General features: G+C 42.7%; 1 protein-coding gene across 2 annotated transcripts in view; it reads left to right on the top strand.

The window, feature by feature from the left end:
* ahrra (aryl-hydrocarbon receptor repressor a) overlaps positions 1–18,723 on the top strand; it is a 58,598-nt gene that overhangs the window by 35,335 nt on the left and 4,540 nt on the right. For both annotated transcript variants that reach the window (XM_086020895.1, XM_086020896.1), the window contains 5 exons: positions 8,788–8,906; positions 13,166–13,255; positions 16,280–16,424; positions 16,767–16,900; positions 18,106–18,311. In XM_086020895.1, the coding sequence (XP_085877021.1) occupies positions 8,788–8,906; positions 13,166–13,255; positions 16,280–16,424; positions 16,767–16,900; positions 18,106–18,311 (694 nt within the window). The remainder of the gene's footprint in view (positions 1–8,787; positions 8,907–13,165; positions 13,256–16,279; positions 16,425–16,766; positions 16,901–18,105; positions 18,312–18,723) is intronic.

The following is an 18,723-nucleotide window of genomic DNA, read 5'->3' as shown; positions in this document are numbered from 1 at the left end:
ACTCTCGTATCGCTCATAAAAGTAGTGATTGTGTTAGGAAAGAAATAGGAAACTGCAATTTTATTGTGGCCAGGTGGGGTTCCTGAATGCAGCATTTATTGAGCGCAAGGACTCCTTCAGAGAGCAACAAACCACAAGCATTCACATGAAAACAAGACTGTGAGAATGCTATTTATAGCCGTACAATGCAAACAGGCGAACGCACGGTTCTATGTGGAGCCTGTCCTGGCTTTTCGGTTTTATAAGTTAGGCTATTGCTATGAAATAAAGTGAAATGAACCACAAATTAATATGAAAGACAGTTTATTTATCCACTTTAAGGAGTTTTTAACTTACTAAACGCTTTGACTTGACGTCTTATAACGTTCACTACGACAACTCAGTAAATCATAAATCAGATTACAACCATGATGCAGATTATTTCATTTATTTATAAAAAAATATATATGTAATAGTTTAAGTTCTAATGTGAACATTGCATTCCACTACATTCCATTGTTGATTTGAATTGGATTCATTGTTCAGGCCTAATTGGTGGCGTACAAAAGAATCCAACCGTCTTTTTATAAGGACAAAGAAGAATTAATTACCTCGTTCCAACTGCCACGGCTTCTAATCTAACATTCAAAACTTTATCTCGGTTTCTTCTTTCTTTAGCTTTGGTCTGTCCCATAACATTGCCTTGAGATTCGGGACTTAAGTTTCTCCCACGGAGCTCGTCAGCCCAATTCTACGCATGCGATTTCTCCATCTACGAGCTGCGAGGCGGCCCCTCGAGCGCTTCCATTTTACAGTATATTTGAACCCAAGGAAGGAAATTCGACATAAACACTGGCCCAACAATGGCGTTTCCCTTGGTCTATCCTCTGTGTACATCGCCGTCTAAGCCTATGTGTCATTTGGCCCTCCGGGCGCCACATAACTGGGTTAAAAATGACTCACGGGGGGGTTGGTTATCCTCACTTCACCCCCACCGAGCAGGCTGAGGGGGAGTTGTCGGACTGCCGGTGGAAGGAAGCAAAAGCGGAGCGTCTTCTTGTCTCCGATTCGAAATACGCCGTTGCGTTCATTTGGGTATAGTCAAAATGAAAAGCTTTCCTGCATAACAGGCTCGTGTCACGCAAGGCATGCTCGAATGCAGCCCCGTCCAACATTTCACGCTGCGGCACATCCTCCCGAAGCCGCCGTCAAGCCACATTCTGTTGCTTTTCCTAATTGCCTGTATAAATATTGCACCATGTTTCCCTTATGTTGTGGTTAATTTCCCCCAAAGCCCGACAAGCTTAATTTAGGAGTGTTTTGACAAACCCTTAGCTGGTTGTGCCTGCGCGATACTCTTTCAGTGAGTTCATCCGACGACCAATTTTCACGGTGGACAGACTTCGCGCTCACATAAATCATGCGCGGCACAATAAGTCATGCTCTCTATTTCAGATGTAATTAGATGATTTTCATATTGTGACTGCTACCGCTAGAACTTAAGTGTGTGTGTGTGAGAGGCTTTGCAACACGTTTTACTTCCAAGTAAGGCTGCTATGTACTCACTGGCGGCAATTAGGTACATCTGCACAATATCATGATATAATGGACAAGAGCTGTTTAGAATTATTCCTGAATATAATGACACTTCAATTAATATACTGTCAAGGAGGTATTTTGTTAATTTGCAGCGCCGAGAAGAACTCGGCATCATATCGAGAGCTGTTTCTAATAACGTCTTTGTAGCCCAACGAGCTGGTCAAAATATGACCCCAAACAAATAGTTCACTGCGATGCGATGTAGTTTGATTCAGCTCTTGTATCAGATTGTGTTCAATCGCACAGGTGGAGCTCATATTGTGCCCACCGAGTATAAGCCACTTTCTTCCTGTCCGGCAGCGTGACTTGTCTGCTCGCCGACCAAAAAAAAAAAACAAAAAAAAAAACAGAAGTGGCAACAGCCGTGTGTACTTCCATTTTTAGGAGATCCCATTCGCTTTGTCATAATCATAATCACTTCCCTTTCGTTCTGGTAATGGAAACACACAGACAAGACCTTTGTCTCAGTTGTGTTCAACAATGGATTTATTTATTTATTTATTTATTTTTTTTCGATGGTAATTTTTCAGCGTTGTACACATTGTGCCACTAAAAAATTCATTGGGAACAAATTGGCGTTGGCAATAGAATTTGCAAGAGATTGTCGTATCATTCAAAAAAGTGCACACACACAGAAAAAATGCTGAGTTGTTTTCCTAGCCCACTTTCCAAATCCACGGGATAGCTGTGGATTTTGAGCAATTTGGGCTACTTTTACCCAAGGTTGGGCTCGTTATTTTGACCCAACAGAATGGGTTGAAGATTGGATTCGGGCAGGCTGAAGAGCCGAAGTTGGTCCTCATTTTGGACACTTTTACTGAAGTTGAAGCCAATTTGGTGCAGCATTCTTACACATTTTTGACAGCGACATCCAGTTTCTTAGAGGATGTTGGTACCCATTTAAAAAATAAATCAATAAATAAAAATGACCCACAGCTCTACTGTTAACTCGCTAACCTATTTCTTGTAACTCATAACGATGGGTAGTTTTGATACTTTTGTCGGATCAAAGTCTTGACCCAACGTGCTGGGTACAAATAACTCAATTTGCGTTATAGCATTTTGAAGCGTGTACCTGCATACCTGTATGAAGTACGCCAATAAAACCTATGAACTAATTACTCCTCCCTACTTTAGCTTTGGGCGTGTTACCAGCTCTGATATGATTGTGACATAAGACATAAATCTGTCATCCATTTATGGCTCTCATTGTTTTTTTTTACATGTTTATATGTTGTACAGGTGATATAATGTGGCTTGAAAGCACATACCACAGGTCAAAACTTTCCAACGTGGATTCAAGTAAACGATATTTTGGGCAATATTCAACGTGATCGACCCCATGCTTGACTTTGTTCCTTTCTACGGAAAACAATTGCAAAATAATTTTTTGCTGTTTTTTTTCTTAAACTTGCAAGTTTGTTGTTGTTTTTTTGTTGTTGTTGTTTTTTTAATAGTTGCTCGGAAAGTTGTCTGTGTTTGTGGATTTTTTTCATGGAATTTCTTTGTTTGTGTTGATTAGATTTAGATTTAGATTTGGTTTATGTTGCGTCTCGGTTTCCCTACGTGCCTTGTTTATGACTTGTCTGCTCGTTTGGTTTTGATCGCCACCTGTTCATCGTCAGCTCTATGACTTGCGTCAACCAATCAACTCCCTCCAGCCACCCGCGTCTCGTCAGTCGGTTTGTTTTTAGTTCCCTGCTTTCATTTGGTTTGTCAGTTCATTGCTGTTGTGTGCCGCTGTTGTTAGCCATGCTAACATAGTCATGTGATTGTTTTATTTTGTGTTGAGTTGCTTCGCTGTATTTCTTTGAACCTTGCTTTTTTTATTTTTTTTATTTTGTGAGGATAAGCGGTATAGATAACGGATGGATGGGTGGTTAGTTTGGTTGGTTTAGTTTTCCATGCGCCTCATTTGCCCCTTTTTTGTAAATAAATCATTTTGTTTTTGGAGCTTACTCCTGCAAACCTGGTATTTATTATTAATATTTAGGTTGGAGCGTTTAAAAAAAAAAAAAAAAAAGAAAGGTGGCATCAATGTGGAATATCAAGTTTTGAGTTAAGACAAAAACTTTCTCTGAGAAAAATGTGCGCAACCGCCGAACATAAACAAGAAAAACGTCAAACTAGTTCAGCTCGGATTCGAACGCATTGAGATCCGGACATTTGAGCTGCGGTATAATGAAGTATTAGCTTCAATTACAGTGCAAGCTTAACCTTTTTACAGAGCAGCATTGAGCGCTTGCCAGCAGTCATCAATATTTAACAGCTGTTGCTATTATGAAATTCTTTATGGGCTAATGTGGCTCGCCGGCTTGCACGCAAGGCCTTGGCCGCCCGCCAGCGCCCTGTCAGGAGGAAGGGGTGGGGGGGATTGACAGACGGCTCGCTCGCGTGACAGCCAGCCCTTGATCGACCAACTTCTCTCTCTCTCTCTCTCTGTTGTGGATTTCCTGCCTATACACACACACACACACGCGCGCGCGCGCGCGCGCATACGCACACACAGAGGAGCGTTGAGTGAAGGGGCGGGGCTAGGCAAAGGAGGTGGCTGTCAGCCAACTCAGGCCCAATACACACACACACGCACACGCATACACGCACACGCACACGCCGTTTTCTCTACTCACGCAAGGCTCGTCGAGGGGAGGGACCGCTGCGCCGCGCTCGCATGTTCAAGTCCAAGGCTCTTCTTTGCGAGCCAAACACACAGCTGAGCATCAGCTGCCAAAAGATGGCACCATGCTGCTGAAATGAAGAGAGAAGCCAGACGCGTGTACGGCGCTGTGCAGAAGGCTGAAGTCATCTGCACTCAGTAAAAGTGGAAATGGTAGATCTCAAAGTTAAGAAAATTAGGCAAAGACACAAATCGCATTCCCTCAAAATCAAGGGTGACCAAAATTTGAGTGTGGGGCCTGGTAAGGTAACCCATCCATCCATTTTTTTTTTTTTAAATACAGTGACCTCCCCCTCTAGGTTGACTGTTTTTGTGCTGAGGCCAATATCAAAGCAATATTATTGCTTTGGCACCATCTTGTGGCATCTTGGTGCCAAGGAACCACTTTGCAGTGAGTTGTGGAGCTTCATTTAGACAAAGGTAGTAAATTTGGCGTGAGCTTGTGACAATTCGGCACCCAAAATTATCTTTGACTTGAGAAGCTTCATTTAGACCAAAGTAGTGCTTAGGTGCCATCTTGCGGCATTTTGATGCCAAGGAACTATGTTGAAGTGAGTTGAGGAGCCTCATTTGGGAACAAGTTGTGCTTTGGCACCATCTTGGTGCAAAGGAACTTTGTTGAAGTGACTTGAGATTTTCATTTTGACACAATTAGTGCTTTGTCGCCATCAAGTGACATCTTTATGCCACGGAACTATATTGAACAGAGTTGAGGAGCTTCAATTAGACAAAAGTAGTGCTGTAGCACCATCTTGTGTTATCTTGGTGCGAGAAACAATGTTGAAATGAATTGAGGAGCTTTATTCAGGCAAGTATAGTGCTTTAGCACTATCTTATAGCATCTTGGTGCCAAGAAACCATTTTGGAGTGACTTGTGGAGCTTCATTTAGACAAATGTAGCGATTTGGCACACGCTTGTGGCATCTTGGTGCCAAGACACCATTTTGGAGTGAGTTGTGGAGCTTCAATTAGACAAAAGTATTGTTTTGGTGCCATATTGTGGAAATTTGATGGCGAAAAACTACGCTGTGTTGTGCTTTGAAGTGTTGGGATTTTCATTTGGACAAAATTAGCGCCAAGTGGCATATTTGTGCCAAAGAGCTCTGTTGAAGGGAATTGGGGAGCTTCATTTAGACAAAAGTAGTGTTGCAGCACCATCTTGGTGCTTGACAAAATGTTGAAATGAGTTGAGGCCCTTCATTCAGGCAAGTGCCACCATTTTTACCAACCTTTTTGGGGGCGTAGGTTTTTCCTATTCAGTCCATATATTTGCAAATAGAACTAATATTGACAATCTCATCTCAATTTAGTGATAAATGAAAGAAAAAAAGTGTTATTTACAAGAAGTAAAAGGACTTCCACAGCAATTAAAAGGTCACCATTTCCTGCAGCACACTGATGCTCTCTCAATGCGCGCTATTGCGCAACACAGCACAGCGTTTGGGAATCTCCACTCTGCAGTGGAGATCAAGTCAACGCAGCACTTGCTCATAATAGCCTTGATTAACAACGCGTTTTATTTTGCGTTCTCAATTGTGTCTTATCTATTTTCTCTTTGAAGCCCTGCTACCTGTTTGCTTGTTGTTGCACGCATAGCGAAAGGTCAAGGTTAAAAGCGGGCAGCAGCTGGTGTTGTGTCTCTGAGCAGCCATGTATGAAGACTTTTTCTTTGCTCCTCACTGCACATCGGCGCCGATCGTAGCGTGCCCCCAAAGACTCGACCTGGAGTATCAGCGGCCCCCGTCGTACGCGCGACTTGGAAAACACTGACCCAAACATAATTTTTTCAAGAATGTTCCCAGCAGGCCCACTAGTTGAAACACGGCATTCTGATTAATATTGCGTCTGTGGAATAAGTGTTAATCCACTCGTTTTTAGCCATCTCCGGGGGCGGCCATTTTGTCACTTCTGTCGACTGAAAATGACATCACAACTACTCAGGGCTCAGGTAAGGACCAATCACGACTGACCTGTTTTCTGAACCTGAACCGTGATTGGTCGTTGTGAGCAGTTGTGATGTCAAAAAAAAAATCAGGATTATTTTGGTAATAATTGAAATCACGATTATTCAAACGATCATTTATTTTTGGTACAAAAGACGAAAATGTTGAAATATAAAAAAATATATGTATGAACACAAGTAAATATAAGTAAGTTCCTTTTGGACCAAACTAAATAGAAAAAAATAAAAAGTTATTACAAAACAAAAAATATCAAATAAAAAATGAAAAAACTTGTGCAAGTGTGTAAATTTGTCCATGTTAAATTAATGATAGTTTTTTTTACGATTATGCCAATTTTGTAATCGTGGAGTGCAATAATCGTAATCGTAATTGAATTACAATTCAACAAAGCAGTTTACAGATCACTTGAGATGAACAATAATTCAAATTTAACAAACCAACAAATGGGTGGGTGCGATACGAAACGTATGGAATAGGTGAAGAAGCAGCCTCTAAAATCAAATATACGATATCGCCACCTTCCTCGAGTGTGTTTGTGTGTGGCCAAGTGAAATCACTTCCTAATATCTGCTCTCATCACTTTTCCTTTCAACCAACAGGTGGCTAATTAACATGTGTTTACTTTAGGTGGTAATTCGCTTTCAAATGACTGTTTTTGAAGTCCTGGGGGAGCTGTAGCTTTTGCAAAATTGAGACGTCTTAATATTTGGCAGGTGGTCCTAATTTTTGGTGTATTCACAAGTGGAAGTGGGAAGACAGATCGGGCCGAGTTAAAAGAAGCTTGGACGCGTTGGGCCTCGCCCCTTGGCAGCAGCAACACTTGTCACTTTCTTTTTTTTTTTTTTTTTTTTTACTCTTTCCTCATACATAAACGCTTCGACCATTACACACTCTATTTTCCTTCTTCGTCCGGAGCGGGAGAAAATAGAGGCAAGAAAAGCAAACCTCAAGGCGCGAGTAGCGATGGATGAAGGCCGCATTGTTGGCCGAGGAAGTGCCTGTGCCGATAATTAATCATCCCGCATGTTTGTCTTTCCTGACGCTGCATCCTCTCCAAAAGCTGCCGTAAGAGGGAAAACAAAAACACACAAGGCGTTGACGGAGGAAAATAAAGATCTTTAATTGATTCGTTTCCCCGTGCAATCATTTCCACTCGTCGGATGATGCCGCGACCACTGAGGAGAATAGTGTGTGTGTTGGCTGCGTGACTGTGTTTGTTTGTACATGTTTGCACTTTGCCGAGGTGGTGACAAAATACTTTATTAGCCGGCAATTATGAGTTAATGAGGCTGCCGGGCAATTTGCTCACCGGCAATTAGTGTAATGACATTGTAATAAAGCCGTCGTAACAAGGGTAAATAAACCAGTCGTATGTATGGGCAGCATTTTACAGTAAGGGTAGAGTTATTGCGGGTTTATGAATAATAACATAAATAAATAGGTTAATAATGACATCAAATAAATAAATGACTTGCAATGTAATTGTTTATAGGACACTTATTGGAGTACTTAAAAATATTTTTTTTTCAAAATCATCCACTTTTGAGGTTATGGTTACCATAGTAACCAAATGTGGTTCCTTTTTATTTTATTTTTTATCCCAAGTATTGAGAGTGGTCATTTAATTGTCCGCTGTGATGTTTTGAACGTGGGGGGTAAGGCTAGATGGGCATTATGGGGGTTCGCAATAGGGAGGGGTGTGGTCGCTATGTGAAGCACAGGAAAATACATACATTTATCCTTTTTTTTTTTTTTTTTCTTTATAATGAGCCTGTGGTGTGTTTGTGTGTGCGTGTATGTTGTGTTGCGTGACTAATCTGTGCCTGCTACAATGAGTGACGGAGCAAAGGGCTGATCTCTTGGAGTGAGCCACATGCCCCCTGACAGCACGCCCATAAGAGAAACACGCAAACATGTATCGAACACGCAACGCACACGTCAGCGGCGCACATGTGACCGTCCCGCACGCCACCCCTGCGCCGGCTAATTACACACTCGCTGATTGCATTGTAGGTAAAGCGGGGACGGAGCTTGCATATTAGCAAAAATCTTTTGCTATTGTGTGAAAGAGAAAATGGCAGCTTCTTTTCTTCGCCGTTGGGGAATCGACACAAGGGCCCACTTCATTTCATTTAAAAAAAAAATACAGAGGAATTTGTGTCATGCCACCTTTCTGGGCCTGCAAGCGTTGCATGTTCATGTTTGATGTATCGTGTGAGAGAAATCCGATGAAGTCATGAAACGCTCCGCTCTTCGGTCTTGTAGATGAAAAGCTCACCGGGCCCTAATACCTTAGCATTAGCGCAGCAAAGGAAGACTTAAATGTCAGAACCTTTCATATGCATTCCACATGTGCTGTCTGACTTTTAGAGGATATTGGACAATTGTCACTGATAGTGGAAATAGAAAACAAAATCCTGGTCGTCATGTGTTGTTTTCCTTGCGTGGCCAAAGTAGTATGGAACACATGTGAGGTTTCTTATAGTAAATAGTCAGAATTACCTTCACCCCCCCCCCCTCAAGTATATTGAAAAAAAACCCCAATGTCTATGTTTTCTTTTCTCATAGCAAATCAAGACAAGGCGCCCAGGAAGCACATCAACACTGCATCCTCCAATCCGGAATCCGGCAGGAAAGAGAGCATCCCAATGTGCGCCGGTGTCAATGAAAGTGGTCTCCTTTTGGAGGTAAGAAACCAATCACCTTGAAAGATCTTTATGTCATAAATTGTACCAGATCAAGTCTGAAATACAGTCAAGCCCAAACATGTTGTTTTTTTTAAACTATTCCTTTCTACTTCCTGTGATATAACATCACTTAGAGGAAAGGAAAAGCTCTTTGTTTCTCAGAGCATTAGACATTGTATAGTTAAAAACCAAAGTGTTCAACCAAGCCACATCAACAAAAGAACAAAAGTCTGCTAGCTTAATGCTAATGTCTAATGTGAAACTCTATAGAGGGGCTAATAAAATTAGCATACATGTTATAACATGCACCTTAACTCATACAAAGAACGACTCACAGTCATATATTCTCTCTGCTGTGTGCTAAAAACAACGTATTATTATTATTATTACTATTCATTTATTATTAAGTAAAAAATCTGCGCTATATAGCGGGGGCAGGAAAGATGATATTTGAGGATATTATTGGGGCAACCTTGTATTAGATGTTTGCGTGCGTGTGTGCGACCTCCGGCCTTTGCCCCGACCCCTTTTGCCTGGTTGCCGCCTTGCGTGACACATGGCTGAGAGGGGAGTGTCGGCATGAAAGAAGGAGGTGGGGCCTCGTCCATTTTGGCGGCTTGAGCGACCTGCGGGGTGCGTGCGTGCGCGCGCGGGTTTGCGATTGCGTGCGTGCGCCAAAAGTGCGCAAAAGACAACACCCAACCTGTCAGCGTTCATCAGCGCAAACCCGACGCGCCTTTTCATCACTTGACCTTCCAAATCAGAATAATGCATATATTTACGTCGCTCATCTTTAATTAAAACCAGCACGGGCGCAGCTCCATATGTCCACGGCGCAGCACGCGAGGACGACTTGGGGAACGTGGGCCGCGCCGATGAAATCAGATCACTGCTTATACCCTAACGATGACACCCTGCTCGCAGCCCGACAACTCTGAGCGCTCACACACACACACACACGCACGCACGCATAGAGGCGAGCTGAGCCACTGATGCTTCTGTTAACGTGTTAGGTTGTCTCAATGGGATGGCGAACAAAAGACTAGATCGACCATAGTGACGCGCCGCCTCCCGTTGCGTGACTCGACCTGAGCGAGGGCCTCAGCGCAAACCGTGCATTAGTTGTCAACGCGGACGGGATCCCAAGCGGGGGCAAGAGATCGTGCCGTGCGTGTGTCGCTATTCATCCGCGGGTTTGATTTCATTGGAAAGTGTGTGGCGCTGCATCGTTTCCCCAATTTTGCCTCGCTAAAAATGATCAAAATATCCAAAGTACATCATAGGATTGGCATGCGAAGGTGTACCTAATCAAGTGGGAGCGGACCGACTGGATGAGGCGGGCTAATGACTAGCAAAACATGGCAAAAAGATGACTGTGAACAATTAGCGCTAATTGTGTGTGGACGGCAGTATTTTTCATCGGAATTATACTGGCTACGGCCGTGATGAATGTGTGCGTTCCCGCTGGCAGAAGGTCTCTATTTTAATCCCGAACCCACCCACACTGTCTTCATCCGGCTAAATCAAATGGAACGAGACCACGTTGCCTCTCCTCGTTGGCCTCTCTCGCCTCCAAATCCAGCGGAGAGCCGACATCTAATTTTGGGCTCTGCGTGCGAAGGCCCTCGAAAGTTTTTCCAGTCAAAGCTTTTAGTCTCCCAAGGGCAGTTATAGGAGCCGGGGGCGCCGTAAATTGAAGATATGTTGCGGCAGGTGCCTGTTTTCATGTTAACCGTGGATACACTCGCAAGAGGAAGAAATCGGAGAAAATGAAGAGTTTTTGTCAAATAAATACAAAATAATGCTACCACTGTCATTTTATATTTTAACGTTATTTGAAATGATTGTCCCAGAATAGTAAACCATCTGTTTGAATTGATACTGTCCAAAATGAAGTGATAAATGTGAACGCTTGAGGTTTTGTGTATGCGTGTGAGTTTTTTAGTGAGTGTGAAAGCTTTACTGGTGTGTGTGATAGATTTTGGTGGGTGTGAGAGGTTTTATGGTATGTTTTCTTTTGCTGTGTGTGTCAGAGGTTCATTGGTGTGTTGTGTGTGTGCCTGAAAGAGAGATTGTTTCTGTGGGGTGGTTTGGGTCTCTATGTCAAGATTTTTTGGGGTTCGAGTGTGAGTTTTTGGTGCATGTGTGTGAGAGAGATTTTTGGGTGAGTCTGAAGTTTGTGGTAGTGTGTGTCAATTTTTTGCTGTGTGAGATGCAGTATTTTTGAGTGCCAGAGGTTTTGTGGAGTGAGTGAGTTTTTTGGTCTGTGTATTTTTTTATGTGAGGTTTGTGGTTGTCTGTGTGAGAGTGTTTGGCCATTGAGATGGTTTCGTGTGCGAGAGAGAGTTTTTTGGGGGCGGTACAGAGATTTTTTTGGGGGGGTTGAGTTTGAGCAGTTTTTGGTATGTGTAAGACTTTTTTGGTGTGTGTGTGTGGGTGGGTGAGAGAGAGGCAGACTTAGTCAGGTTGTTGATCGTGAGAGTTTTTGGTGTGTGTGAGAGAGTTTTTTGGTCCGTGGTAGGTTTTGTTCGTGTGAGGTTTTTAGTTTCGTGTGAGAATTTGAGGTAGTGTTAGAGGATGTTTAGGTGTGTGAGTTTTTTGTGTGTGAATGTTATTTTTGGCTTGTACCTCATACGCTTGTGTTCTTTGCTCTCAGTGAAAGTGAACAATGATGATAGCATCTGCACTGATATAATAATGTGAAAATAATATGTCAACAATGGCGATATTACAGTAATAATTGTGCAATTGACGGGAAGGTAACCAAAAGTGGCAAAAGTATTCACACTCTTAAATAACACTGCAAAAAAAAATTTGGGTGAAGTCAAACAAACTTTGATAACATTTTAGGTTAAGCAAATCATCCAAGCCTTTTAAATTTTGCTGTTGTGAAAATTGGTTTTCCTGCATTTCACAACAAAAAAAATCAAAGTTTACATAACGACCGTCCATTTTATTGAACCCTAGCTTGAAGCTATAAGAAAAAACAACTAGCATGTTGCGCTAACCTAACATGGTTGCCATAAATGTCAGTCATTTTATATTTCAAAGTGTTTCCAACTTCAATTGCTGCTTTAGGCCAGAAATACAAGTTGCGTTCATTACAAAGATGCATGTTGGAGGGGTGAAATTCTATTTAAAAATGTCTTTCTATATTCCGCATCTGTATGGCCAGGCATGCTAATTGCTGAAATGTTCATCGAGCGGGAACTCATGTAACGCTCCCAGGTCGTTAGTGTGAAGGAAGCTGCTTTGCTGAGGCAATCAGATCACTGACACAGAGGCTGACAGAAAATTGTGAGTTCATACACACAACAGGGAAGACCTGCGTAGTCTCGCAGTAAAATAGAGGCGACAGACTCTGGCAGCAGCAGTCACGCAACTCAAGTAGCCTCGCCGTTGTCACGCTATCACAGCTGTACGCGCGCGCGCGCGGGTGAGCTCGCGCGCGTGCGGTGACACATCTCCTTCCTGCGCTTTCTTCTTCCTCTCCCGCTTGTTTTCCTCAGCGCTCGCCTTACTGCCCATCTGGCTGTACGTTGACTGAAGCTTTGCTTTTTTGTAAATTGTTTTAATCAGCGCTCTATGATTGATGATCATATTTGCAAAGCACTTCACGACCACAAAGCAGGCCGGTAGTTTGTTTACTACTAAGTATAACAGCATGTTTGGCAGTCTTTGAACATTGAAATTAGGGTAACTAATTACATCACGTTTTAAGGGAGGGATAATTAGTCTATGTTTTATAGTGCTGCGAAAAAGTCACTAAACTATCACACAGAATCTAAATGTGTTTAAAATTGAGATTTTCCGCGCAATGTATACAGTTATTGGTTATTTGAATGCAAACTTACTTATAGTTACTCGAATTACAGTTGAGTTTCTGTTGAAGGGTACATGCTAGCTGTGCTAGCGGCTATGCTAGCCGGTCAAGAACAAATTTAGCAGTATGAAAAAGATTCACCCAAATCATGTTACTGGCTTGTTCTCATCCAAAAGAGGATGCTCGAGAGCTATTTAGTATTTAAAATGATAAATATTTATATTTTTATTATTATTCACATTTTTATATGTTTTATTTGTATTTTGTGCATGGATTCTTTAAAATTTCAAGGAGTGGTACAGAAAATGTCCTTCATTTCTGGAATGACCTTTCTACTTTGTTTTCTGTTGAATTGTTTTTGCTTTTTTTTTTTTTTCGCAAAAAATGAGGCAAGTAGCTGAATTGTAATACGCCGTGAATGTGTTTGTGTGCGTAGTCTCTGACAGGATTTGCCCTGGTGGTGAGCAGTGACGGGATGGTCTTTTATGCCTCGTCGACCATTGTGGACTATCTGGGATTCCATCAGGTGGGTTGAACTTTTTCTCCTGTTGCGGGGAACCGTGTTGTGCACGGAGCATCGAGTTCACCCGATTTACTCTCCTCCGACCCCGAAGCAAGTGTCAGACAGAGGTCAGCCCCTCGGCCTGACTCAGCAAGTTCATCCTTCCCCTTTTCTCTTTTGTCAGTCTTTTCCCTCCATCCTCTTTTGCTCTTTTTCATCTCTTGCTTAATGAGCCAGCGTAAATACTGATAACTATCTTAAGGGCAGAGTGAACCATGCACCAAATCTTGGCTCAGAGGCCACAGAAAGGTGAAGACCTCAGTTTCACCCTGAAATGCGTGTGTCTGCAGTGTGTGTGCGTGTGTGTATAAGTGTCTATGTTGCTGTGTTGATAAGTCACCAACGGTTTTGCTTCCTTCCTCTCCAGTGGCCATATCAAGCCGGCCATTAATTATGGATGATATCAACATGGCCTCGCCTGCCCCGCAATGCTGAAATCCCGCCTCTCTTTATAACCACAAATAAAGTGCTTTTCACTGTTTTAAATCCCTCATTTTGCTCCCATGTACACACACGCGCGCACACAACGCAACAGATTGACACTTTGCAATCGGAATTCTTCTGCAACAGTGCTTCCAAATGGATTACAAGAAGACATGGGCATTAATCCACTGGCATGGAATAGACATGAAAACTCGATCGGTCTAAAATAAATGATCACACAACATGTGTGTGTGTGCGCGAGAGAGGAATGACTATGAGACTGTGGCAGCCAACTGCTTATGTCAACCCCAACCTTAAAACTGTTGAGTTAAAAAGATAACCCTATATGGGTAAAAAAATTCAGAATTTGGGTTATTTTTAACCCAGCAGTTTTAAGGGCGTAACAGTAAAAGTGCTAGCCCCGTCTGAAATCCGTGGAAAAGCCCCTTCAAAATTTGACATTATTTTTTTATTCGTTTAATAAAATTTAAAAACACGAAGAAAATCACAAGTAGCCTGTGTGTGCGTGTGTGTGTTTTTCATTTTAAAAAGTTTGGTTAAAATTTTTGCCATTGCCCTGTGGTCAATTTTAATGTATTTTGTTTTTTTGTTGAATATTCTTGGGCCAAATTCACATAAAACGTCTTCATTTCAAACATGCCATGCATTATGCTTTTTCTGGAAAAAAAAAAAAAAAGAAATCAAAAGTGATGAAAATCGATTATTTTGTCAGCCCCCACACATATCAGTCAAGCCCCAAGTAAGCCCCAGGAGAGGAAAAGAAAATCCTGGCGCCGTGCCTGCTAAAAGAAGCAGTATAAATGTCAGTCTTCTTGCCAAGAGACCTTAAATAAACATTAAATATTGAACACCTAAAGATATAAAAACTATTTACAACACATGGAAGTTGTATCTTGTTGTACATTGTAAGCTATTGTTGCCATGGTAGCATTGACATCATGCTTTTTAAAAAAAAAAAAAGTTTGCTCCTTATACTCACCCGTACTTATTAACATATTCCAAATACTTCATAATGTCATGATTAGTATTTGGGCCGCATGGTTTTCTGCTATCGGTTAGCATGTCTGCATCACCGTTCTGAAGTTGCGGGTTTGAATCTCTGCTGTGGGTTTTCCCTCCTAAAAGAATTGAAGACTGAATGGTTGTCTGTACTTTATACTTTATATTTTGGCCGTGGTGACCGGTGTAGGGTACTGTCCACCCACGCACCCCATTGGCCAAAACCGGCATGGATAGACTGCAGTGAGCCCGCGAGCCTCATGGATGCAAGCGCTATCGAAAAGAAGTTTCACATTTAGAAACGGTTTCTAATTCCCTTCTAATGTAGCCTTGTTGTGAAGTGGTAACAAAAAGCATCCCGGCATGACGATGACTTTAGCGCGGTTAGCTTTTATGATCATCCGAGACAGGAAATCACTGTTTATGGTTTACAAAGCATCAACATGACAACGCAAATCTAGTTGTCAGAGTTCACAAAGCCCCCAAAACAGGTTCCCCCTATTGGGGGATAGAAGTGCGGTTGACAGTGAACAGTTGAGTCCTCGCAATAAATCCAACGAGTCTTTTCAAGTGCCCGCAGACCATCGTGTTGTATTTCAGACACTGTCAACAAAAACATTCCCACAGACTCTCTCGCAAGCATTTTTTTGTTTTGTTTTGTTTTCAAGTCCCCACAGTTTGCCTTGACAACATGTCATGTAATCTGGCGCCCACAATTGTAGTCAGAGGGGACACTTATCCCTAATATACCACAGGGAAGTAACAGACATAGTAGCACCACAAAAGAAGACGAGGAAACCTCCAACGGCCTTTGATGGTATTTGTTACAGCCGCAGTTATCCTTTGAAGGCCTGCGAAATTATCACTTCTTTTCCTTTTCTTTCCTCTTTCCTTTCCTCACTCGGTCTTTTTGAAACATAAACAAAAGTCACTCGATCCATCTGTTGTCTACCGGACTGCCGGTAGGGTACCAAACCGCAGGACGAGGCGCGCGCCGAGGAGAGGCAGACGATCAAAAGCCCTCGCGTGCCACCAGTGTGGAAATTATGGAGGGGGGGAGCACAGGGAGGAGGCGGAGAGGGAAGAGGAGAAGGTTGAACATGCTAGTGAGGAATCTGTCAGGGAATGACAGAAAGCAAAGCAATTGCTGGAAAAAAAAAAAAAAAAAGAAAGATGACGAGAGCGGGCTGGGGTCTGACTCAGTGTGTGTGTGTGTGTGTGTGTGTGCGCGCGCGCGTGCGTGCGTGTATAGGGAGGGTAAGCTGGACCGGACTGCTGTTCGGGAGCTGGTGTCACGCGATGTTTGACAAACACAGCTGCCCTCATTGGCCCTGCAGCTGCCCTCAACTCTTACTGTACTTTTTAAAAGCTGTACAATTCCCTGACTCGCATTGACTTTGTGCGTTAAAATGGTTTAGCAACTATCATCCGCGTCTAAATAATTTCATCATCACAAGTACTGGACTTCAGATGATAAGGGGAGTGTCATGGGATTTGTATTTTTATTTTTTTATTTTAATTGTGTCTTTGGTTTCTTCCCTCTAGACTGACGTGATGCACCAGAATGTGTTTGACTACATCCACATAGACGACCGCCAGGAGTTCAGAAGTCAGCTCCACTGGGCCATGTGCCCTCCCCAGCACCAGGGGGCATCGGCGCATCAGGACGCCCAGCTCGCTGCGGGGACTGGTGGGTAATTTCGCGCAGGGAGGAATTGTCGGGAGATTAAAATTATGGCATCTGAAATCTACCTAGACTCAAATTTAAATTCCACCTCATCCATCGCTTTTAACTCATTCACTGCCACTGACGTATGTATTCGTCTTTCAGTCCAGCCATTCAATCCCAGGAATTGATTTATGTTTATTTCACATTTTTTCCAACGTGAGGGTAAAAGAGGGTTTGAAAATGTCTGGCAGTGAATGAGTTAATAATGCAATTAAATTCGTATACATTTCTGTTATACTTGATGGTCTCATTTGTGTACGTTTAGAAAGGAAACCAAGGCACACTCTGGTTTTGCATTTTAAGGTGACGAGTTTGTGGTGAGCAGCCTGTTCCACTCTCCAGAGGCGGGGGGTATTCCTCCTGAGCTCTCCTGCTTTCTCAACAGATGTTTCATAGCGAGGGTCCGATGTCTGTTGGACAGCACATCTGGATTTCTGGTGAGTGACACGAAGCGCCGCGCCTGCTTCAACTGAACGGTAACTTGCAAACCAAGTCATAAAAATTCTCCTGGAGGAGAGTCAGCTCAATAAAAATAATATGATGCACATGCAGCAGAAAGTGTTCTTTTTACCAGCGTCTGTCCGTTTGCTGTAATGTGCTAAGCGTTTAGATAATTGGGCGGGCACAGCCATGGCTTCTTAAAGACACCGGTTCATATCGCACAGCCTTGAAATGGAGATGCAGTGGAAAAGCGCTGGAGGGTCTGATGACAGGCCAAGCCGAATATGGCTTTAGACCATTTTATCAGGGTCAGTAGAGTTTACCAAGTCCATTCTGGTTGATATTGGCACACAACAGAAACTCTGTATGGCCATTTTCTGTACTGGAAACATTTGTAGCCCAATGGTGAGCCAATGTTTATGAATGTTTTCCTCATCAGTCCAAATAATTGCGGCAAAGACACAAGCGAGTCATGCACGATCAATCATCACAAGACTTGAAAATGAATTGTGTTCCCAACAGCGGTTGACGATAGCCACTATGACTGGTTATGACTGCTTGACTGATCCACCAGTTTGATACTGACTGGAACGTCTCAAAAGGCATTCCAGAAAACTGGAAAGTTGGAAATTCCTATCCCAAAAAAACGTCTGAGTTCCTACTCGCAAAGTTTGGGCGATTGGACAATCTCACTAGCCCATTGCAAATGGAAAGCGTGTTTCTATTGCGACTTAAGAATTAACAAGCAAACCAACCAAACTTTTTGGGGCAATTTTGGCCGACATGCCGAAAGACTTCGACAAATGTCCTCTTTGACTAACTCATCACCAGACAAACAATCCAAACACGACACTACAGCAATGTTATGCTTCCGGGATCCAGTAACGGCAGAGGAGCATTCATAATAACATTCCTTTATTAGCCCCAAAAAAAAAAAAAAAAAAAAAAAAAAACCTTGAAAGCTCCGTGCCGCCATTAATTTGACCCTGGAAAGCAATCATCCAAATTTCCGTTTGATTTAAAAACTCCAACCTCCACAAGAAAGTCCCTATTGCCGAGTCCTTGCAGACTGAGACGCCGCTGCCCTCATAATGATGATCAATGCAAAAGAAGCACATAATCATAGACCTGCCTAAAAGTATCGCTTTTAGATGCTCTCTGATGTTCAAACCACTAAATCCTTCCTGTCTCCTGCCTCCAGACAATGCAGTTTCAGGGTCGGCTGAAGTTTCTCCAAGGACAGAAAAAGAAGTCCGCCTCCGGGGCTCCGCTTCCTCCCCAGCTGGCTCTCTTCTGCATAGCTGTACCCCTTTTACTGCCCTCCATTACCGAGATGAAAATGAAGAACATGCTCATGCGAGGAAAGAACAAGAGCGGAGGAGGGATTATCTCGACACTGGAGCACGGGTAAGGTTGACCCACGTGCACATTTGTCGCATTCAAAGAGCCGTGTTTATTAACTCGACCAATGATTATCTCACTCGGGGTGCTATATGATGTCATTGCTCCAGCTTCACATATGGTGATGATTTTTTTTGGAGACACATTCTGCCGACTTATTTTGACCTCCGGAAAATGACACCGCTTGCGACGTTTGCTCAAGCTAAAGGTCAACATGTCGTTGCGACGTCAACTTAGTTCCTTAAGTTCCTTGCTTGAATGCAGATGATTTAATAATTACTAGGTTTGATTGTTGACCCGTCCAAGGTGTTCCCCTGATGCTGGCATGAAGACAGAAAATGAATGGATGTATCACTAAGCATGCTGTGAGAACTCAACAAAAATACACAATATTAAGGAATTGAATATTGAATCTCAT

This window comes from Filicampus tigris, chromosome 21 (assembly GCF_054856515.1).
Source record: "Filicampus tigris isolate MCC_2025a chromosome 21, RoL_Ftig_1.0, whole genome shotgun sequence".
In the NCBI taxonomy this organism is placed as follows: Eukaryota; Metazoa; Chordata; class Actinopteri; order Syngnathiformes; family Syngnathidae; genus Filicampus; species Filicampus tigris.
Note: the sequence above shows the minus strand (reverse complement) of the source record. Positions and strands in the feature narration are given on the sequence as shown.